General features: G+C 45.6%; 1 protein-coding gene across 1 annotated transcript in view; it reads right to left on the bottom strand.

Moving 5' to 3' along the window:
- The window catches only part of GBE1 (1,4-alpha-glucan branching enzyme 1), a 296,161-nt gene extending 276,758 nt beyond the window's left edge, over positions 1-19,403 (bottom strand). Inside the window, exon 1 of the mRNA XM_065399789.1 lies at positions 19,294-19,403. Within this exon, the coding sequence (XP_065255861.1) occupies positions 19,294-19,394 (101 nt within the window). The 5' untranslated portion in view covers positions 19,395-19,403. The remainder of the gene's footprint in view (positions 1-19,293) is intronic.
- Positions 19,404-24,460: the final 5,057 nt, after the last annotated feature.

Here is a 24,460-nt window from a genome sequence, read left to right as displayed (position 1 = left end):
GGATTAAAAACGGTCTTGACAGGTCTCAAACTGTAATTGTAAACAGGACCCTGCTAGAAGCACACTGAACAGATACTGCACGGATCAGTTTGTGGACCTACACAAACATTTTTATCAATGACCTGGAAGACAACAAAACACCACCACAACAAAAATCGCTGAAAGTTTGCAGAGGACTCAAAGATTTGGGGAGTGGCAAATAAGAGAGGACAAGTGACAAGCAACTGATACAGAACAATCTAGATTGCTTGGCAACCTGGGTGCAAGCAAATGTGTTTCAATATACTCAAATGTAAAAATGTACATCTAAGGCAGGGGCAGGCAAATTTTTTGGCCTGAGGGCCCCATCAGGTTTTGGAAATTGTATGGAAGGCCGGTTAGGCGTGGCCCGGCCCCTGCCCCCTATCCCTCCCCCGGCTTCTTGCCACCTGACGTGCCCCCCCCCCGGGACTCCTGCACCATCCAACCCCCCTGTTCCCTGATGGCCCCCCCAGGACCCCTGACCACCCCTGGAACCCCCACCCCTGACTGCCCCCCGCCGCCCCATCCAACCCCTCCTCTCATTCCTGAATGCCCCCCCAGGACCCCTGTACCCATTCACCCCCCCGTTCCCTGCCCTCTGACCGCCCCGACCCCATCCACACCTCCTCCCCTGACCACCACCCCAAACTCCCCTGCCCTCTATCCAACCGCCCCTGCTCCCTTACCACGCTGCCTGGAGCGCCGGTGGCTGGCGGCACAGCTGTGGCTGGAGCCAGTCACACCACCGCGCAGCACAGAGCACCGGGTCAGGCCATGCTGCCCAGCTGCCCAGAGCATTGCGCCAGCAGCAGAGCGAGCTGAGGCTGCGGGGGAGGGGGAACCACAGGGGAGGGGCCGGGGGTCACCTCCCAGGCCAGGAGCTCAGGGGCCGGGCAGGAGGGTCCCGCAGGCCGTAGTTTGCCCACCTCTGATCTAAGGACAAAGAATACAGGGCATATTTACTGGATGGGGAACTATCCTGGGAAGTAGTGACTCTGAAAAGGACTTGGGAGTCCTGGTGGATAATCAGCTGAATATGAGCTACCAGTACAACTGTGTAGCCAAAAGTGCTAATACAATCCTTAGACGTATTAATAGGAATAAAAGCAGCGATATATTATCTCTGCACTTGGCACTGGTGCTACCGCAACTGGGATACTGTGTCCAGTTCTAGTGTTCACAACTCAAGAAAGAGGTCGATAAACTGGAGAGGATTCAATGAGCCATGAGAATAATTAAAGAATTGGAAAATGTGCCATATAGCGATAGACTCTAGGAGCTTGAGCTGTTCAGTTTAAACAAAGAGAAGGTTAAGGATTTGATCACTATATGGAGAAAAAAAATATTTGATAATAGAGGACTCTTCAATCTAGCAGACAAAGATATAACAAGATCCAATGGCTAGAAGCTGAAGCTAGACAGATTCAAACTGGAAATAAAGCACAATTTTTCAACAGTGAGGATAATTAACTGTGGGAACAGTTCATCAAGGGTTGTGGTGGATCTATCACTGGCAATTTTTAAAATGATTGTATGTCTTCTAAAAAAGATATACTCTAATTCCATCAAGAATTAATTCAGGGAAGTCAGAATAGATGATACAGTGGTCCCTTCTAGCTCTGTAATCTATGAATCTCTTCAAGCCACATTCATTTTTCTGCTTGGACTTTCCACAATTGATATTTTTAGGGTGCAATTTAAATCTGCAAATCAGACATTCCACTCTGTTTACTAACCTCCAACTTACCCTGCATCACTTTTGCACAAGAGGAATGAATAAAGAGAAACCATCTCAAGTTCCCCAGTTACAGTAGATTCTTCCCATTACTTTTCAAATATTTTAGACTAGTTTACATAGTTGTTTTAATTACAGCTACTAGAAGGCCCATTCAGCCATCCTATAACAGAGTTATATCCTACTCCACAAGTATTCCCATTGAATGCAGCATCTTGCATTTGATGAGCAAGTGGTATGGAGACAGGCATATTCTCTATATGAAAGCAAGTTAAAAAACTAGCACTTTGTATATTTTCTTAGACTGGATATCATGTTTTTAGTTTTATTTTATATACCAAGGTATGGATAAGAAATCCACCCAACATTGGCTAGACCAGAGGAGCTGGTCCATGCATCAGGGGCCTGTGCAGGACAGGTGAAGGCACAAAGGTGGCTTTCAAGAACGCTTACATGTCTCTGATCCCAAGACCAGATGGGGCACAGTTTGAGCCTGTCACAGATGCCATTCTTGCACCCCAATCTGATTAACAGCAATTGTGTGAAACTGTAGACTTTACAGATCTACTGCAGCCTCTATCAGCTGCTCTATCCAAGACACTACATTTCAGATCCTTTGATCCTAACAGCAGCATTAGAGAATGCACTGTTAGAGAAAATCAATTTCAACTTTAACCAAATTGGAATATTTTAAGTTCTGAATAAGCATAGTTAAGCTACCTGCACCAAAAAAGCATCAGAGCTAGAAAAGGAGCTAAGCCATCAATTTTTGCAAACTGAAAGCTCTCATTTAAAAATAAGTTTCTAGTCCTAGTGTTTGCGAAAATAACACTGCCAATATTAACAAACAATACTGCCGGCCTTCCTAAGTCAGAACGCAGACAGCTCAGTGCTTCTGTTGCTGCTCATGGATCCAGCTACAGCTGAAATCAACAAAACTCATCAGTGTTTGAATGTCTACACTGCAGCTGGGAGCCTGCTTCCCAGTGCAGGTACACATGCCCACACTAGCTCTGCTTGAGCTAGCATGCTAGAAATAGCAGTGTAGCTGGGAGTAGCATGTGGGAGGCAGCTCAGGCTAGCCACCTGATATAAAGCCACCTGACCCCCTGGAAATATACTCTGGCAGCTAGCCTGAGACTCCACCTGTGTTATCCCTGGCTACACTGCTATTTTTAGCATTCTAGCCCAAGCAGAGCTAGCACGTGTGTCTACTTGCACTGGGAAGCAGGCTCCCAACTGCAGTCTCTAGACAGACCTTTGGAGAGATTGGATTACAGCTAAAACAATGGCCCTTAAAAATCTCTTCTTCTGCAGCAAAAATATTTATTTATTTATATACACTTTAAACATTTTACCCACCAAACTGCAATTTTTGCACTTGACATGATTATTTTTTCCTCTAATCAATATGTATATAAAGAAATGTATGGTGGTGTTTAAGGCAAGGTTTTAAAAGTGCAAGTGAGCTGATGGGATAGCATAATGATTGGACCCCTACTGTAGAAATGTAGAAAATATAAAAGACGCTACGATTACAAGACAGGGTGAGAGCAAATAGGTGTGGAAGGTGTGAGAGAAGAGGATGAGTACATGGGTATTAACTTTGAGAGGTAGGAGGCAGCTTTTGGAAACTAGGCTGTCAATTTTAAGAGTGCTGTAAGAATGCAAAACAGTATGATCCACTATGTAGCTCAAGAGTAGCAAAGTGGAAACATTTTTGACTCCTTGAATTAGAACAAGAATTTAGAAAGACAGTTGGAAGTGATCTGCAGTAGTGAAATTAGGCTATGATTAAAATCCTGATCTTACCTCTTTTGCACACATTCAGACTTCTGTAATTGCTGAGACCCCACTGAATACTACAAGGGTCATGTCATACAAAGTCAGCTGCAAGATCAGGGCCTGATGTCAGTACTGGTCTACTCGGGTAAAGATTAATTATTTGAATTCGAGTAGCGACTATACCAGGGGTGGCCAACCTGAGCCTGAGAATGAGCCAGAATTTACCAATGTGCATTGCCAAAGAGCCACCGTAATACATCAGCAGCCCCTCATCAGCTCCCCCTCCCCACCCCACCCCGCTCCCAGCACCTAGCACCCACTGGCAGCCCGGTGGTCAGTGCCTTCCCCCTCCCTCCCTGCACCTCCTGATAAGCTGTTTCATGGCATGCAGGAGGATTTGGGGGGGGGAGGGGGGAGGTGCGAGGGCATAGCAGGCTCAGAGGAGGGGGTGGAGTGGGGGCAGGGCCCATGGCAGAGCCAGGGGTTGAACAGTGAGCACCCCCCCAACACATTGGAAAGTTGGTGCCTGTAGCTCCAGCCCCGGAGTCAGTGCCTATACAAGGAGCCATATATTAACTTCTGAAGAGCCGCATGTGGCTCCGGAGCCACATATTAACTTCTGAAGAGCCGCATGTGGCTCCGGAGCCACACGTTGGCCACCCCTGGACTATACTTTAACTGCTTGTCTTGTTCCTCCTTCCCCTGTTTATTCTTATTTTTAGAATCAGCAGACACTAAGCACAACTTCACTGAGGAGTTAACTTGGGTGATCAGCAGCCTAGTGAGCCCAGTCGAGCTGTAAGTAGCCACAGTTGATTTACTATATCTTCATACTGAACATTCATCCGTGCATGTCACTAGGACTTCTGGGGACATATCCCATGTTTCTTAGCACTGAAGTAAGATGAGCTATTCTCATCCTTTCCCAGTATATTGTGGAAGAGTTTACCTGTCCCTCTGGGCATACAAAGGGAATTGTGGGACAGCATCAGTTACAGGGCAAGCTGTACCTTGGACTCTTCACAGTTCCTTTCAAATGCACCGTCAGGTGACAGGCTTTGCTCTTTTCACTTCTCTCAAGGATGGAACCTGCACTTCAGCCATTCTTAAGACTGAATCTCTGGGCTACAGTCCCCATTTCCCAACCACGTTAATATGAAGGGCCCAGCTGCTGATTAAAAGGACTCAAAACAGATTATTCAAAACAAAACATATTGTGTATTGCTTATTCACCCAAAGGAAAATATCAGAAAAGAGGGTTAACAAAACAGAAGGCCTACATAGGCTGGATCTGGTCTAAAATTTATCATTTCCCTGAAACCTTGGGCAAGTCTACCTTTACAGACTTATTGCACAGAGCCTGCATCTCAGGTCAATCTCTGTCTCTCCTTGAACAGCTATAGAGACCACTGAAAACTATCCTCCCTATTATTTATTAGAGAGTTACGAACACCTTGGGAATGGAGGTTGTTCGTAACTCTGAACAAAGAACATTATGGTGTTCTTTAAAAAAAAATTATATATATATATATATATATATATAACGGAACACTGACTTTATAGGGCTTTGAAACTTTACTATGAAAAAGAAAAATGCTTCTTTTAACCATCTTAATTTAAATGAAACAAGCAAAGCAAGTTTCCTTACCTTGTAAAATCTTATTTTTTAAAAAACTTTCCCCTTATTTTTTTAGTAGTTCACATTTAACACAGTACTTACTGTATTTGCTTTTTTTGTTTTGGTTTCTGCTGCTGCCTGATTGCACACTTCCAGTTCCAAATGAGATGTGTGGTTGACCAGTCAGTTCATAACTCTGAGGTTCTACTGTATATACTATTTCAGTGTCTAAGAGCCACATACATGGACCTACCTAAAGACAGACTTTTTTTAAAAAAAACTGTTTAGTGTCCTTTTAATCTTAAGCCCTCAATTTTTGGCAAACCGTCTTTGTTACTCTTCCTGGGGGCCTGGAAATAACATCTTCCCAATTAATTGCCCAGCCATTGTTCTCCTTAACTCCCTCCAAATTGTTCACTCAGAGGGGGTCTTGCTTCCTGCCATTGTTTCACTTCCTGTTTGATCTTCCCAAGAGTCCCTTTTGATTCAACTCCATGGAGTGAGAAAGATCAAGCAGATAACCTGAGGTACACACAATATTCATAAAAGATACACATCCCTCATTCTCCACAGGAGGCACTGGAGAACTATCAGTATTCAAGTGGGTTAGCCTGCAAAGTGGGAGGGTTATCAGCCTTTAGCCCATACCCAATGATGGGAATGCTAGTTCAGGCTGAAAGCACAAAACACATGTCAAAGATTTGCATGTGTTGATGGGAACTAGCTGAGGGACAACACCTGACTAAGAACCCAAGATAATTCTTAAAGACGCTATGAAAGAGTATCTAGAATTAAAGAAACACACAAGGGACAGCAGTGTACAAAAAAAGGAACACTTCAGATACACACGTATACTCCGCGCTATGTAATACCTTTTTGTTTCAGATAATATTTGTAACAGAGCTTTAGAGAAGGAGATGGCTTAGACAGCCTATTTCTTTAACTGTACATCCCTAAGGAATGGGAACAGCACTTCGAAGAGCCCCTATAGAATTCACTAGGGGATAAAGCCAATAAGGTTTGATTCAAGTTACCTTAAAAACCCTACAGAACTAAAGTTTCATTTCTGTTTATTTCCAAGCCACTCTGTAGCAGAAAAATATATCCCTGTTAAACACTGAGATTTTTACAGAGCTTGTGAATTAAGGCCATCATTTTCTATTTAATCCTATAACGTTTTTCCTTCAGAAATACTTCTCATCTGCACTGTGACTGTTACTGGCATTGTTAATTTAAGTCCTAAATTAGTGGCTATTTCCCATCTCTTCTGGATGCTCATCTTGGACCCTTTAAAATCCTAATTAATCCAATATCCCTGGTGTTTGATGCTACTAGGCCACTAAATTTATTTCTGAACCTCTTAGATATACTTATGGTTCACCCAAAGGCAAATGTGTTTTTCAAAATTGATAAAGCACGTGTTAACTATTTCACTACACAGCATAGTTCCATGGTAGCAGACTGATACAGCTTTTATCCTTCACACTGGTACAACTGTTACCTGACCATGCTGAGTGTGACGTTGCACTCTATATGTTTCTGGAAATATGCTTATAAGTTTAAATAACACATTTAAACATGGTTCGGGACTATTTAGAAAAACTGGACGTGCACAAGTCCATGGGGCCGGATGCGCTGCATCCGAGGGTGCTAAAGGAGTTGGCGGATGAGATTGCTGAGCCATTATTTTTGAAAACTCATGGCGATCGGGGGAGGTCCCGGATGACTGGAAAAAGGCTAATGTAGTGCCCATCTTTAAAAAAGGGAAGAAGGAGGATCCGGGGAACTACAGGCCAGTCAGCCTCACCTCAGTCCCTGGAAAAATCATGGAGCAGATCCTCAAGGAATCAATTATGAAACACTTAGAGGAAAGTGATCAGGAACAGTCAGCATGGATTCACCAAGGGCAAGTCATGCCTGACTAACCTAATTGCCTTCTATGAGGAGATAACTGGCTCTGTGGATGAGGGGAAAGCAGTGGATGTGTTATTCCTTGACTTTAGCAAAGCTTTTGATACGGTCTCCCACAGTATTCTTGCCGCCAAGTTAAAGAAGTATGGGCTGGATGAATGGACTGTAAGGTGGATAGAAAGCTGGCTAAATAGTCGGGCTCAACAGGTAGTGATCAATGGCTCCATGTCTAGTTTGCAGCCGGTTTCAAGCGGAGTGCCCCAAGGGTCGGTACTGGGGCCGGTTTTGTTTAATATCTTTATTAATGATCTGGAGGATGGTGTGGACTGCACTCTCAGCAAGTTTGCAGATGACACTAAACCGGGAGGCATGGTAGATACACTAGAGGGTAGGGATCGGATACAGAGGGACCTAGACAAATTAGAGGATTGGGCCAAAAAAAAAAAAAAAAAAAAAAAAAAAAAAAAAAAAAAAAACCTGATGAGGTTCAACAAGGACAAGTGCAGAGTCCTGCACTTAGGACGGAAGAATCCCATGCACTGCTACAGACTAGGGACCGAATGGCTGGGTAGCAGTTCTGCAGAAAAGGACCTAGGGGTCACAGTGGACGAGAAGCTGGATATGAGTCAACAGTGTGCTCTTGTTGCCAAGAAGGCTAACGGCATTTTGGGCTGTATAAGTAGGAGCATTGCCAGCAGATCGAGGAACGTGATCGTTCCCCTTTATTCGACATTCGTGAGGCCTCATCTGGAATACTGTGTCCAGTTTTGGGCCCCACACTACAAGAAGGATGTGGAAAAATTGGAAAGAGTCCAGCGGAGGGCAACAAAAATGATTAGGGGGCTGGAGCACATGACTTATGAGGAGAGGCTGAGGGAACTGGGATTGTTTAGTCTCCAGAAGAGAAGAATGAGGGGGGATTTGATAGCTGCTTTCAACTACCTGAGGGGGGGTTCCAAAGAGGATGGAGCTCGGCTGTTCTCAGTGGTGGCAGATGACAGAACAAGGAGCAATGGTCTCAAGTTGCAGTGGGGGAGGTCTAGGTTGGATATTAGGAAAAACTTTTTCACTAGGAGGGTGGTGAAGCACTGGAATGCGTTACCTAGGGAGGTGGTGGAGTCTCCTTCTTTGGAGGTTTTTAAGGCCCGGCTTGACAAAGCCCTGGCTGGGATGATTTAATTGGGAATTGGTCCTGCTTTGAGCAGGGGGTTGGACTAGATGACCTCCTGAGGTCCCTTCCAACCCTGATATTCTATGATTCTATGATCCGGAATATGCTTTATGCTAGATATGCCATGTCACATATCTTTGCAAAGGTTATGATCTACTGAATATATTCATCCTATTTGTATGTATGTATCATTTTTACATCTGAAGTTATGGGTGTTGGCTCTATGCTTGTATTTGAAGTGTTTGCTGTAGAAAACACATAAGGGGAAGTTTGGCCAACATATTGCGAAGGGGCTATTCAAGTAATTGGGAGTACTTAACTAACAGTGGATTTTGGGAGACACCAATCCACATCTGAGCTTTCAAACTAACATGTAAACAATGGCGTCAGCCTGCAAAAAGCTAAATCATTCATGGACATGTGACTTGCCCAGGTGGCTATGAAGTCCATCCTGTTGCTGTGATTTTGCACAGAACAACAAAGGGGTTTCTGCCCACAAGAAAGAGAATATAAAATGCCCTGGAAGCTTTTCCATTTTATCTTCAGCTGGCTCAAGATTTGGCTTCTCCACCCCAAAGAGATGCCTGAAAGAAACTGAAACAAAGGGCTGTAACTATGGGGGGGGAGAGTGATTGTTGGACCCAGGCCATAAACTACAAAGTTGGTCTGTAGCTGAGATAACAGCTAGGGTGAGAAGTTAGTATTTGTAACTAGATCCTTAGTGTATTAAGTTAGCCTTGAGTGTTCCGATTTATTTTACATAGTAACTTTGTTCGGTCTGTTATTACTTGAAACCACTAAAATCCTACTTTTTATACTTAATAAAATCACTTTTGTTTATTAATTAATCCAGAGTAAGTAATATCTGGAGGAGCAAACAGCTGTGCATCTCTCTCCATCAGTGTTAGAGGGCGGACAATTTGAGTTTACCTTGTATAAGCTTTATACAGAGTAAAACTAATTAATTTGGGGTTTGGATCCCATTGGCAGCTGGGTGCTAGAGACAGGAGAACTTCTTAAGCTGTTTTCAGTTAAGTCTGCAGCTTTGGGGGCATGGTTCAGACCCTGGGTCTGTGTTGCAGCAGGCTTGCAAGTCTGGCTCAACAAGGCAGGGTTCTGGAGGCCCAAACTGGCAGAGAAAACTGGCTCAGAGGTAGTCTCAGCACATCAGGTGACAGTCCCAAGGGGGTCTCTGTGACCGAACCCGTCACACTGAACACATCCACAAACTCTCCCCCCCCAGTCCCACCCCCCAATGGACTTAAACAATTAAGGCCATCAGTGCTTCACAGGCTTATTAGCTTTAGCCCACAAAAGCATTGTGATATCGTATCATACATTCCACAAACCAGATGGTCTCTCTCACACACACACACACACACACACACACACACACACACAGAGTGAGAGAGAGAGAGAGAGAGCGCACGCGCTATATGTACTATGGTGAAATTTTCCATCAGCATTTAGTTTTGCACTGTTTTCTTGTTTTATATTCACTGTAAGGATTGTGTTGTATAATCAGTATTTTCCAGTATGAGTTAATATCATACTGCCTTGAGATAAAATAGCAAAACATAGCACACATGCAAAAAGTCATATCCTATTCAATTTTTTTCTTATCAGCTGTTATTCCAACTGTCCCTTTCACTCCACACACACACACACCTTTCCCACCCTAGTTTCCTGATCACTGAGATTTCCAGTTCCATAAAGCTTTGTTCCCTCCAAGTAAGTCCTATTTCTCACTCTGACTTCCCAAATTCTCTCCACTCAACAGTGCCAGCATCTTCCCCCTTAATGGCGTTTAACTCAATTTTCTACTTACCTTCAGCATTTCAGTCTGCAGCACCCACTAAATACCTTTCCCAGAATCTTGTCACCAAAATAGCCAACCAAGGGAGCTACATTCCTTGCAAAAACATCCACTAACAATAGCAGCAATTTGAGTAGAAATAGATGTGCCTTCATTGTTTCGATGGCAGTTGATAACCGTTCTCTCTTCTTGTTAGTAACACATATGGAACTGAAAACTATGAACCACTTTATATGTACTATGATAGTTCATCCAACTACAGAGACTGCTGAATTGGTTTTCTCAATCCTCCAAACAAGGAGACAAAACAAAATCACACATCAAGAATTCAGGAGAATTAGATCATCACTATTCTCTCCCCCATGTCTTATACTTCCAGCATGGGTTCCACTCCCCTGCCACCCCAGCCCACATTTAGGGCCAAGCCAGCAGATACACATTATCTTGATTAATGATGCAAACAGAAGAGCTTTTTGCCAAGCAGCACAAATTACAGATTGAAAGACTAGGAATTCATTCCTAAACAGCTTCACACAATAAACCAAGCTAGTGGAAAACATGCGCTCAGGAGCACATAGTTAATAAATTGTGGAAGCTGCAAAACCTGGTGAAATATAGAAAGTGCATGTTGGTAATAGTGAAGGAAATTCTAACAGGCAACACTTTCTGATACCAGTTTGTAACATCGTAAAATGCTATTACACTACAGGCATTAATGGGGACACCTGAGCCACTTGTGGGGTAAGAGGTAAAAGACTGAAAATATATACTAAATAACATAAGTCTTTAGCTTACATAACACTCAAGTGTTAACAAAATATTTGAGATAACGCACATTTCACAGAGATATTTGGGTTGTCTGGAACATATGCAGCCCATTATGCAATACTACAAAGGGGGCTTCCCAAATCTTGACACTAAGGCCTCCTTAAATTCCAAAGCTTTCCAATATGTTATCCGTACAGCTCCATGAAATTTTTATTTTTATATTTTGGGGGGGAATTTCAAGTTATTTTGTTTTATCAGTTCTTCCCAGTAGTTACCTATGTTAACAAGGCAGCCTAGTAGCCACTCTTTATTAACATAGGTAACTACTGGAAAGACATGCATCCGACGAAGTGGGTGTTCACCCACGAAAGCTCATGCTCCAATACGTCTGTTAGTCTATAAGGTGCCACAGGACTCTTTGCTGCTTTTACGGGAAAGAACAGGCTTCTGATCAGCTTCCCATCTGAATTCCCTCCCTGACTTACAGTCGCAGAGGAGATGGAGAAGAGAGGAATTATCCAACTCTGATGCGGATCAGGAGCCTGTTCTTTCCCAGCAGTTAACCTAGTAGCCCACACTCTACCCCTGGGAATTTCACTAGACCCTGGTGTGAAGATTTAGGAAGCTGCTTTGTAGTGACAGTGTTTGCTACCCAAGATCCATAAACCTGGAAATCCTGGACACCCCATCATCTCAGGCATTGGCACCCTAACATCAGGCTTGTCTGGTTATGTGGACTCTCTCCTCAGACCCTACGCTACCAGCACTCCCAGCTATCTTCGAGACACCACTGACTTCCTGAGGAAACTACAATCCATCGGTGATCTTCCAGAAAACACCATCCTGGCCACTATGGACGTAGAAGCCCTCTACACCAATATTCCACACAAAGGTGGACTACAAGCTATCAGGAACAGTATCCCCGATAATGTCACAGCTAACCTGGTGGCTGAACTTTGTGACTTTGTCCTCACCCACAACTATTTCACATTTGGGGACAATATATACCTTCAAGTCAGCGGCACTGCTATGGGTACCCGCATGGCCCCACAATATACCAACATTTTTATGGCTGACTTAGAACAACGCTTCCTTAGCTCTCGTCCCCTAACGCCCCTACTCTACTTGCGCTATATTGATGACATCATCATCTGGACCCATGGAAGAGAACCCCTTGAGGAATTCCACCATGATTTCAATAATTTCCATCCCACCATCAACCTCAGCCTAGATCAATCCACACAAGCGGTCCATTTCCTGGACACTACTGTGCTAATAAGCGATGGTCACATAAATACCACCCTATACCGGAAATCTACTGACCGCTACACTTACCTACATGCCTCCAGCTTCCATCCAGGACACACCACACGATCCATTGTCTACAGCCAAGCTCTAAGATATAACCGCATTTGCTCCAATCCCTCAGATAGAGACAAGCACCTACAAGATCTCTATCAAGCATTCTTAAAACTACAATACCCACCTGCTGAAGTGAAAAAACAGATTGACAGAGCCAGACGAGTACCCAGAAGTCACCTCCTACAAGACAGGCCCAACAAAGAAAATAACACAACACCACTAGCTGTCACCTTCAGCCCCCAACTAAAACCTCTCCAGCGCATCATCAGAGATCTACAACCTATCCTGAAAGATGATCCTTTACTCTCACAGATCTTGGGAGACAGACTTGTCCTCGCTTACAGACAACCCCCCCAACCTAAAGCAAATACTCACCAGCAACCACACATCACTGAACAAAAACACTGACCCAGGAACCTATCCTTGTAACAAAGCCTGATGCCAACTCTGTCCACATATCTATTCAAGTGACATCATCATAGGACCTAATCACATCAGCCATACCATAAGGGGCTCGTTCACCTGCACATCTACCAATGTGATATATGCCATCATGTGCCAGCAATGCCCCTCTGCCATGTACATTGGCCAAACTGGACAGTCTCTACGCAAAAGAATTAATGGACACAAATCTGACATCAGGAATCATAATACTCAAAAACCAGTGGGAGAACACTTTAACCTGTCTGGCCATTCAATGACAGACCTGCGGGTGGCTATCTTACAACAGAAAAACTTCAAAAACAGACTCCAACGAGAGACTGCTGAGCTGGAATTGATATGCAAACTAGATACGATCAACTCAGGATTGAATAAGGACTGGGAATGGCTGAGCCATTACAAACATTGAATCTATCTCCCCTTGTAAGTATTCTCACACTTCTTGTCTGTACTGGGCTATCTTGATTATCACTTCAAAAGTTTTTTTCTCTTACTTAATTGGCCTCTCACAGTTGGTAAGACAACTCCCACCTGTTCATGCTCTCTGTATGTGTGTATATATATCTCCTCAATATATGTTTCACTCTATATGCATCCGAAGAAGTGGGCTGTAGCCCACGAAAGCTTATGCTCTAATAAATTTGTTAGTCTCTAAGGTGCCACAAGTACTCCTGTTCTTAGTGTTGAATAATGGGCTGTGTATGTTCTAGATGACCCAATTCTCTTGGTGAAATGTTTTGTGTCTCACAAATATTTTGCTAACGCTTATTTGAGTGCAAAGTCTTTGGTTTTGTCTTCATTCACACAAAATATTTGTGGGTTTTGTTTTTAAAACCAATGAGATAAACAAGTCAATTATCTCATTGTTAAATCCTAAGTGGAGACAAGGTACTTGCAGCATTTATTGCAAGGCAGTTAAGAGACCTCAGCACTAACACACCTTGCACGCAATCCATGTGACCTCACCTGTTTTACCTGACAGTAAAACTCAATGCCCTTGTCTCTACTGTATTTTTACATCAGGACAGCTAAGTGTCACACTTTCATCAGTGAAGACATAGCCTTAAACTAGACCTGCTAATCTAGAATTTCCTCTCAAGTTAGCTAATCAAAGATAAGAACACACCTTTTTCCTAGTGAAGACAGAGCCTGAAAGAGTCAGGTCAATTTTCTAAGTAGTAAAGGGTATCTGAAGTAAACAGAAGGTGACAGGAAATTACTACTTTTGGGGCTTGTCTACACTATGGAGTTTTTAGTGACAAGGCTGTGTCGACACAGCCTTGTCGCTAAAAGTCAGTGAGCGTGAACGCTCTTTTGTGGTATTTTCTCGGCACTTTTGCCGACAAAATACTTCCAGCCCCACGAGCGGCATAAGCTTTGTCGGCAGGAGTGCTCTGTGTTCACACTGCTGCTTTTTTAAGTACCCGTGAAAGACAAAAAAGTTTCGTCGACAATTGGAAAGACTTTGAGAAGAAGCTATTCTCTAACTAGCTGGATTTGCAACATCATTAATATTGTCTTTTTTTTTTTTTTAATTAATACTACCAAAACCTAGATTTATAGTAGCATGTAACATCAATACTGAAGCTCTACTTCTTAGAGAAAAATATTGAAATACGAGTGGAAAAAAAAGATTGAAATGAAAATTTAAGCCCATGAGTATTACTAAAATTTTAGAAAGCTAATAAGTTGGAGAATTTCGACATGTTTAACTTTAGGGGCAGTTCCACACCACATGAATATTAAAGTGAAATTGAACAAACAGAAAGTGAGTGATTCAGGGAAAAGAGTAGTTGGGTAACCAAACCTGGCAAGTTACTTGTCAAAATATTAAGCATCCTATCATTTTTTCAAACAAAAAGAGTTTTCCTCACATTATATTCCATTGCTTTTCCTTTCAGACTTAAGAGTTGAGGTAAATATTTTCCCTTGTCAAAGACACAGAGAAGCCACAGGGTCTTAATACATATAAAGTCATTCTAGTACTCTTGAACTATATAAAGAATACACACTACCCTTCCTCTCTCTTCTCCATCCCACAAGGCCAGAAGTGGAGCACAGCTTAATACCATCTCCACTTTGTCTTCACGCTCAAAAAGTATGTGTGTTAGTCCTAGCCAACAAATACTCTGTCTATATGACTTACTTCATTATTTCTCCCAATAGGAGCCTATATAAGAAAAAGACCCCAAAATCGGGACTGTCCCTATAAAATCAGGACATCTGGTCACCCTACTGCTGTTCCAGCTACCACCATCAGAGGATGTTGTTCTGCTTTCCCTGTCCTGCAAAGCAAGTCTCTGTTCCCCTTCCTGTGCTGAACAGCTCCTGGGGCAAGGAGAGAAAGGCAGAGAGCTAGCTTGGAGGCAACTCCTAACCATAGTCTCCCTCCCAGCACTAAGTGGGGATGAAAGAAGAAGAAAAAAGTTGTTCTACCCCAGCATGACTATTGTTTCCTAGAACTGGCCTGGGGCAACATTAAAGGGGTGGGAAAGGGCAGGAGGCAGAGGAGAGGAAGAGACAGTATCCATGTATGGGAGTGGGCAGGGGTAATACCCATCTGAAGTAGAAAGAGTGAGGCATCCAAAGGCCATTAGAGGGAGGAGACTGCAGAGGACAGGGCACAGAGGCAACAATACAGAGAAGGAGAAGGGCCCCACCTATCAAGCACAGATAAAAAGGTAGAGGTCCCCACAACTTGTATACTTTTTTGCATATCCAAATGAGTTTCCTAAAGTGTTAACACACAAAAAGGCCCAATTTCCATGTCAGAGAGAAAGATCAGAGAAAAAGCAGTGAGTTTCAAAAGAAATTTCGTGATCACCTGTAGAAGTTGAATGTAGATATTATTCATGTGTTTTTGCTACTATCATAGTCATGTTAGATAATATTTTGACAAACTCCTGAATTCTAAATACAGTATAGCTTCTACCATTACCTATCACTGATGGAGTGAATTACAGCTTCTAGCATAGACATGTCCTGTATGCCAGCCTTACCAATTTCTATGGCATAAATTCAGATGTGAACAAAATGGGAGAGGCAGTCAACACACATGAAAACAGAACCTAAGGCCAACATGATCTGAAGAGCTTAGAGCAGTTGGGGGAAGGGAATTAGGTACTTACCAGTGTGAAGTCTTTATTGCCAGGGAGAGGTAACAAATAGCTCTAAAAGAAGATAGGAGACTTAACCCAAGCAGCTACTGAACCCACTGAATTAAAGCTGGTTTATTTTCCCTTTTGCTTCCTAATACCAACATAATACTTTTTCAAGGATCTAAGCACTATACTTGCCAGATGGTGGTATAAGAAAGTTCCAAAAGGGTTCCATAAAGTCTATGGATTAACTGAACCAAAGCATCTCAACTGCTTTAGATTAAAAACTATTTTTATAGATTTGCTTTCTGTTCAATATTTACAGTATTGCCAACTATTACAATTTAAAGCATGAGTTTCACAATATTTGATATTCTTTCTCCGTAGAGTCCCACCTGCTGGAATCCAGAGATTGCATGACAATCTCCGCTTTTTTGTTAAAAAAAACACACTCCTGATTTAAGATATATTGGTGATGTATGAACACATACGGTTGCCAAACTATTTGATCTTTTATTTTTAATTTTCACTCCCAGTCACTCTCTTCTGTTTAGCAAGTTTCTAGCCAATTCCACTTCAAGGTTCTCAATCTAGCACAATGCTGCAATGTTTCAGTGGCAAACATTTTAAAGAGTGTTTATATTTAAAAGTCAAATTTTACCCAGTATCTCTAACACTTAATAACAGTTGAGGATTTGAATTTGCTCCAAGGAAAGCTTAAAATTTTTCAGCTGGTTGATAGTTTTGAGCAGTTATTTACATCTTCCATCAAGTGGCTAGATGAATTCACAAATAAATCCAACAGTTATTTCTTATGTTGAAGACCAAATCCAAGAATTATTTCAATACTGAGTGAGGACAGCCAGCCAAGTTCAGGAAATATTCCACCATGGTCCATTGGTTAGGACACCAGATTGAACCTCTTGAGACCTGGGTTCTATTCCTTCTAGATGTTTTTAATGGAAACTGATTTTAGCTAATAGCTGCAGAATTCCTCCCAAACCCTGAATTATTTAATCAGGTAACAATGATCTAAGACACCTATACTGTGATTTTTGAAAAGCAAAGATTTAAGAAGAAATCAGATTTTATGACAAGGAAATAAGCATGGTTAAATCTGTAGTAATCTGATCAGCTTCATCCCTATTGCTATGGAAAGCCTTCTAGATACAAGAGTGAAACTCACCAGTTGCTGTCAGTTTCAAAGGGAAAGTGACAGGACAGCAATTCAACCCTCATCCTCCATTCACAAGGAAGGAATAAAGCTGAGCAAGTGAAATTTTTCCAGTCTCCTTTTTCTTCCTCCTCCTCAGCAGTAGTATTTCATGCCTCTGCAATTCACAGCTTTCTGGAACTGCACAGTGATTTTTACAATAATTTAGATAATTTCATTCCAAGTGGTCAGGCAGCAACAAGTAAATCAAACCAGATTCTTTTGTTTCCCCATGTTATAAGAGAACTGCAGAGGCAGAGGAAAGAACTGAAAGCAACAGTGCCAGAAGGAATTTGTCTGCACAGAATTCTCCCCTCTATCAACAGTTAGGAAGGGAGTTGGGCTTTCCCCCCCCCCCTTATTCTGTTTCCCCCATTTGTACCATTTTAACACCACTTCTCTTATGCATGTTTCCAGGGCTTGCAAAAACAAAAACTGCAAATGGGGGGGGAGGGGGAAAGAGACGGGGGATGACACCAAAAACCCAAATGCAGATATTAACACTAGCTCTCCTGCTAAGTTAGACAAGTAGTGAGCCTAAAATAACTCCAATCTCCTCCTGCTATGATCTACTTTAACACATACTCCATGTCAGCAAAACTTTTGGATTAAGATATGATCTATTTTATACATATACTTGGGTATTTGTAGATGAATTTATTTCTACTTCTAGCTAACTCACGGTCTTATTTTGCTTCATTCTTAAATATTTCTCTGTGTTGTGTCCATCTTGTTTTAAGCCTGCTGCCAGGGAATACATATTTCCACAGTAATTTTGTAGCAAGTGACCATTCATTTGACCGGAATGTAACAACGTACCAGGGCTCATAGGAGGCCCATGTTTCATGGACAAGCCAGGTACATTGCTAAGTAAACTTCAGTATCAATCTGAAATTGGCACACATTGGCAAATTCATAGTGTTTGAAGACTATGGCTATAGTGCTGGGACAAAGGTAGACATGTTATTCCCTACAATATACACTAAAACAATAAATGCAGTCAGATTTCTAGCACTGTTAATGATAAAGAATCACACCTGCCAATCTGTGCCTTCTAAATAGCATTGCCACCTCACCCTCTGTTCTAGGGATTAGAAATTTTACCTCATGGCATACTTACCTAAAACTAACTTTTGGTTTTTAAGCTTAAGACTGGCTCAAAAGACTGTCTTCCTTGTGTGGTGTGTATTCTTTAACTCAGTAACAAGCTCTCAAGGCAAAAAACAGTTAAACCAATGAAAACATCCTGTACTCTGCCAACTTACGCAGGAGATAGACTGATGAACAGTCTGAGTGACGCAATTTGCGTATTTTGCAGGGTGTATGTACATACATTGCCACAAACTGCTGCAAGCCCCCATACAGCCATTCAAGGTCGCACAGTAAGTGACCCTTTCAATTAGAAACAGATTAAACCAGAAACAGGCAGGCAAATATGCAACTCACTCACAATAGCACAAGGACTGTGTCACAACGAGGGGTGGGGCCAGAGAATGATTTAGCAGCAGTAATGCATTGAAATGCAAGTCAACTTTAAAGGCAGCTGTAGGAGAGAACCAAAAACCCCCCACCCTCCGGCCGCCTTGCTGCAGTGAATAACACTTAAAAGGCACGTCTGAGAGCAGTACTGAAAACGCCTGCAGCAGCCCACAGCTGCTTGTGTGTTCGCCTCTCATCCGGCGATATAAACATAAAGTTTCTTTACCAACGTCGCCGACCAACAACACGGTAGATTATGAAAAGGGAACGAATGGTGAAAACGCCGGTTACTCGTCACCACCAGGATTCACCTGTTCTCTGGCGTTTCCCACTGGAGAGAGAAAAACTGCTACCAAGTCAGTTTCACTTTCCTGTGGGAGCTGCCGGGTTTGGGGGCCCAGACGTGCGGGGCAGCGCGGGCTTATGAACAGCTGCTCTCACGGCTACGTTTTTAATGGTGATGTCTGGAAACACGTATTGAGACCAGCCCCACCCCCGCCACACACGCCCCAATGCCCACGCAAGGCCCAATTGCGCATTGCCCCTGCCCGGAGAGCGCGGCGGGCGGCTTCTCAGGCCGTGCCGATGTGGACCAAGCGGGGGGTCACTAACGTTGTTGTGGGAGGGTGGCAGAGGAGCCCCCCACACACACTGTGCCCGGGGACCCAGCGCCCCACACCCGAGCACCGAGTCCCAGATGAGATGAGACCCCCCCCCCCCCTCCGGCCGCGGGCCCAGCCTGACCGGGGGGAGGCGGGGGGGCGGTCACCGGCCCCCGCGGAGGCGGCTGAGGGCGGGGAGGCGCCGCCCCGGAGCCTGCCTCCCGCTCCCGGGGCTGCGGGCTGGTGCGACCCCTGGGCGCGGGGCTGCGGTACCTGCGCTGGAAGTCGGGCACGAAGGGGGTCAGGTAGGGGTCCCGCGCCAGCAGCCGCGGCAGCTCCGGCACCGACACGCCCCGCGCGACAGCGGCGGCCATTTTACCCACGGCAGCGGTAGCCGGCTGGCTTGGCCCGGCCTATATACACCGGCGGGGGGGGGCACGGACACCCCGGCCCCGCCCCCAGCTGGAGGGCAAGGCCTGGACACCAGCTCCCCGCAGGGCCTCTGGCGCGTCCGCCCCCCCCCGTGCCACCCAGGTGCCCCCGCCCCCAGCCGTGTAAGGCGCCCCGGGCTCTGCGGGGAGAAAATGATGCTTCATGGCCCCTGGGAGCTATCGGCGCCAGGCCCCGCACTCCAGGGAGTTTCCTTCTAACCCCCAATAGCCAAAGGGCGGCGCGTGGCCGGACTGGCCCCGGCAAGCCGCGGGGGGAGCTTGTAACCCTTCCTGTCTGAACCCCCCACCCCGTGCGTCCTTCACGTGGTCAGAGCTGAACGTCTAACCGCCCTGTTGTGTTGAAAGGCTGAATTTGGAGGGTAGCTAAGGAGCCCCCAGCACTAGTCAGAGGGTATGTCTACACTACGAAATTAGGTCGAATTAATAGAAGCCGGTTTTATAGAAATCGGTTGTATACAGCCGATTGTGTGTGTCCCCACATAAAATGCTCTAAGTGCTCTAGTCGGCGGACCGCGTCCACAGTACCGAGACTAGCGTCGACTTCCGGAGCATTGCACTATGGGTAGCTCTTCCACAGTTCCCGCAGTCTCCGCCGCCCATTGGAATTCTGGGTTGAGATCCCAATGCCCGAATGATGCAAAACAGTGTCGCGGGGGGGTCTGGGTACATGTCGTCAGGCTCCTCCCCCTCCGTCAGAGCAACGGCAGACAATAGATTCGCGCCTTTTTACCTGGGTTACCTGTGCAGACAACATACCACGGCAAGCATGGAGCCCACTCAGCTCAGCTCACCGTCACCATATCTCATCTGGGTGCCGGCAGATGTGGGACTGCATTGCTACACAGCAACAGCAGCTAACTGCCTTTTGGCGGTAGACGTTGCAGCATGACTGGTAGCCTTCATCGGTGATCTGGGTGCTGGCAGCTGTAGGGCTGCATTGCACCAGCCCTTGCCTTTTGCTTTTTGGCAGTAGATGGTTTATTATGACTGGTAACTGTTGTCATCGTACTGCAGTGGCTGTCAATCATGGGCACCTGGGCAGACATGCTCAGTCCTATTGAACTGTCTTGACAATGATGGCTATCAGTTGTAGTATGCTATTTTCTGCCAAGCGCCCAGTATTTTCTGCTAAGCACCCAGAAAAGGCAGAGGGCGATCTGGGTGCTGGCAGACGTGGGGCTGGCAGACGTGGGGCTGCATTGCTATACAGCAGCAGCCCGTTGCCTTTTGGCAGTAGATAGTATATTATGACTGGTATCCATCGTCGTCATACTGCAGTGGCTATCAGTCTTAGTACACTAACTGCCAAGCGCCCAGTATTTGCTGCCAAGCACCCAGAAGATGCCGAGGGCTATCAGTCATGCTGCACCGTCGTCTTAAGATGTAAAAAATAGATTTGTTCTGTATTCATTTGTTTCCCCCTTCCTCCGTCAAATCAACGGCCTGCTAAACCCAGGCTTTTGAGTTCAATCTTTGGGGGGGGCCATTCTGTGTGACAGTTGTTTGTGTTTCTCCCTGATGCACAGCCACCTTTGTTGATTTTAATTCCCTGTACCTGTACGCCATGTCGTCACTCGCCCCTCCCTCCCTCCTTCCCCTGGTCCGTCAGATACTAGTTTCGCTCCTTTTTTTCAGACCAGACGCCATAGCTAGCACTGGGATCATGGAGCCCGCTCAGATCACTGCGGCAATTATGAGCACTATGAACACCACGCGCATTGTCCTGGAGTATATGCAGAGCCAGAACATGCCAAAGCTAAACCAGGACCAGCCGAGGAGGCGACTGCAGCGCGGCGATGAGAGTGATGAGGAAATTGACATGGACATAGACCTCTCACAAGGCACAGGCCCCAGCAATGTGGAAATCATGGTGTTACTGGGGCAGGTTCATGCCGTGGAACGCCGATTCTGGGCCCGGGAAACAAGCACAGACTGGTGGGACCGCATCGTGCTGCAGGTGTGGGACGATTCCCAGTGGCTGCGAAACTTTCGCATGCGTAAGGGCACTTTCATGGAACTTTGTGACTTGCTTTCCCCTGCCCTGAAGCACCAGAATACCAGGATGAGAGCAGCCCTCACAGTTGAGAAGCGAGTGGCAATAGCCCTGTGGAAGCTTGCAACGCCAGACAGCTACCGGTCAGTCGGGAATCAATTTGGAGTGGGCAAATCTACTGTGGGGGCTGCTGTGATCCAAGTTGCCAGGGCAATGAAAGACCTGGTGATATCAAGGGTAGTGACTCTGGGAAACGTGCAGGCCATAGTGGATGGCTTTGCTGCAATGGGATTCCCAAACTGTGGTGGGGCCATAGACGGAACCCATATCCCTATCTTGGCACCGGAGCACCAAGCCACCGAGTACATAAACCGCAAGGGGTACTTTTCAATGCTGCTGCAAGCCCTGGTGGATCACAAGGGACGTTTCACCAACATCAACGTGGGATGGCCGGGAAAGTACATGATGCTCGCGTCTTCAGGCACTCTGTTCTGTTTAGATAGCTGGAGGAAGGGACTTTCTTCCCGGACCAGAAAATAACCGTTGGGGATGTTGAAATGCCTATCGTGATCCTTGGGGACCCAGCCTACCCCTTAATGCCATGGCTCATGAAGCCGTACACAGGCAGCCTGGACAGGAGTCAGGACCTGTTCAACTACAGGCTGAGCAAGTGCCGAATGGTGGTGGAATGTGCATTTGGACGTTTAAAAGCGCGCTGGCGCAGCTTACTGACTCGCTCAGACCTTAGCGAAAAGAATATCCCCATTGTTATTGCTGCTTGCTGTGCGCTCCACAATATCTGTGAGAGTAAGGGGGAGACATTTATGGCGGGGTGGGAGGTTGAGGCAAATCGCCTGGCCGCTGATTACGCGCAGCCAGACACCAGGGCGGTTAGAAGAGCACAGCAGGGCGCGGTGCGCATCAGAGAAGCTTTGAAAACGAGTTTTGTGACTGGCCAGGCTACGGTGTGAAACTTCTGTTTGTTTCTCCTTGATGAACCCTCCGCCCCCCCCACCACCCGGTTCACTCTACTTCCCTGTAAGCCAACCACCCCACCCTCTCCTCCCCCCTTCGAGCACCACTTGCAGAGGCAATAAAGTCATTGTTACTTCACATTCATGCATTCTTTATTACTTCATCACACAACTAGGGGGATAATTGCAAAGGTAGCCCGGGATCGGTGGGAGAGGAGGGAAGGAAAAGGACACACTGCAGTTTAAAACTTTAACTCTTATTGAAGGCCAGCCTTCTGATGCTAGGGCAATCATCTGGGGTGGAGTGACTGGGTGGCCGGAGGCCCCCCCACCGTGTTCTTGGGCGTCTGGGTGAGGAGGCTATGGAACTTGGGGAGGAGGGCTGTTGGTTACACAGGGGCTGTAGCGGCGGTCTCTGCTCCTGCTGCCTTTCCTGCAGCTCAACCATACGCTGGAGCATATCAGTTTGATGCTCCAGCAGCCGGAGCATCGACTCTTGCCTTCTGTCTGCAAGCTGACGCCACCTATCATCTTCAGCCCGCAACTTGCTCTGTTCATCCCGCGATTCAGCACGCCACCTCTCCTCTCGTTCATATTGTGCTTTTCTGTAATCAGTCATTGACTGCCTCCATGCATTCTGCTGTGCTCTGTCAGCGTGGGAGGACATCTGGAGCTCTGTGAACATGTCATCCCGCGTCCTACGTTTTCTCTTTCTAATCTTCACTAGCCTCTGTGAAGGAGAAACATTTGCAGCTGGTGGAGGAGAAGGGAGAGGTGGTTAAAAAAGACACATTTTAGAGAACAATGGGTACACTGTTTCATGTTAAATTTTGCTGTTCACATTACACAGCACATGTGCTTTCGTTACAAGGTCGCATTTTTCCTCTTATATTGAGGGCCTGCCAGTTTGGTGTGAGAGATCACTCACGCAGTGCCAGGCCACAGATTTCAGCTTGCAGACAGCCATGGTAAGACACAGTCTTTTAGCTTTTTTAACCTTCTTAACGTGTGGGAATGGTTTCAAACAGTAGTGCTCTCATTTCCCATACCAAGCACCCGTTGGGTTGGCCATTTAAAATGGGTTTGCAATGTAAAAGGAGGGGCTGCGGTTTCAGGGTTAACATGCAGCACAAACCCAACTAACTCCCCTCCCCCACACACCCAATTCTCTGGGATGATCACTTCACCCCTCCCCCCCACCGCGTGGCGAACAGCGGGGAATGTTTCTGTTCAGCAGAGCAGGAACGGGGACTTCTGAATGTCCCCTTAATAAAATTGCCCCATTTCAACCAGGTGACCGTGAATGATATCACTCTCCTGAGGATAACAAAGAGCGATAAGGAATGGATGTTGTCTGCATGCCAGCAAACACCGGGACCATACGCTGCCATGCTTTGTTATGCAATGATTCCAGACTACGTGCTACTGGCCTGGCGTGGTAAAGTGTCCTACCATGGCGGACGGGATAAGGCAGCCCTCCCCAGAAACCTTTTGGAAAGGCTTTGGGAGTACATCCAGGAGAGTTTTCTGGAGATGTCCCTGGAGGACTTCCGCTCCATCCCCATACACGTAAACAGACTTTTCCAGTAGCTGTACTGGCCGCGATTGCCAGGGCAAATTAATCATTAATCATTAAACACGCTTGCTTTTAAACCATGTGTAATATTTACAAAGGTACACTCACCAGAGGTCCCCTGTGTGCCCTCAGGGTCTGGGAGCACGCCTTGGGTGAGTTCTGGGGTTACTGGTTCCAGGTCCAGGGTGATAAACATATCCTGGCTGTTGGGGAAACCGGTTTCTCCGCTTCCTTGTGGCTGTGAGCTATCTACATTATCTCCATCCTCATCTTCCTCGTACCCCGAACCCGCTTCCCTGTGTGTTTCTCCAGTGAGGGAGTCATAGCACACGGTTGGGGTAGTGGTGGCTGCACCCCCTAGAATGGCATGCAGCTCTGCGTAGAAGCGGCATGTTTGCGGCTCTGCCCCGGACCTTCTGTTTGCTTCTCTGGCTTTGTGGTAGGC

This window comes from Emys orbicularis, chromosome 1 (assembly GCF_028017835.1).
Source record: "Emys orbicularis isolate rEmyOrb1 chromosome 1, rEmyOrb1.hap1, whole genome shotgun sequence".
Taxonomy (NCBI): Eukaryota; Metazoa; Chordata; order Testudines; family Emydidae; genus Emys; species Emys orbicularis.
This window is presented reverse-complemented; position numbering and strand designations above follow the sequence as displayed.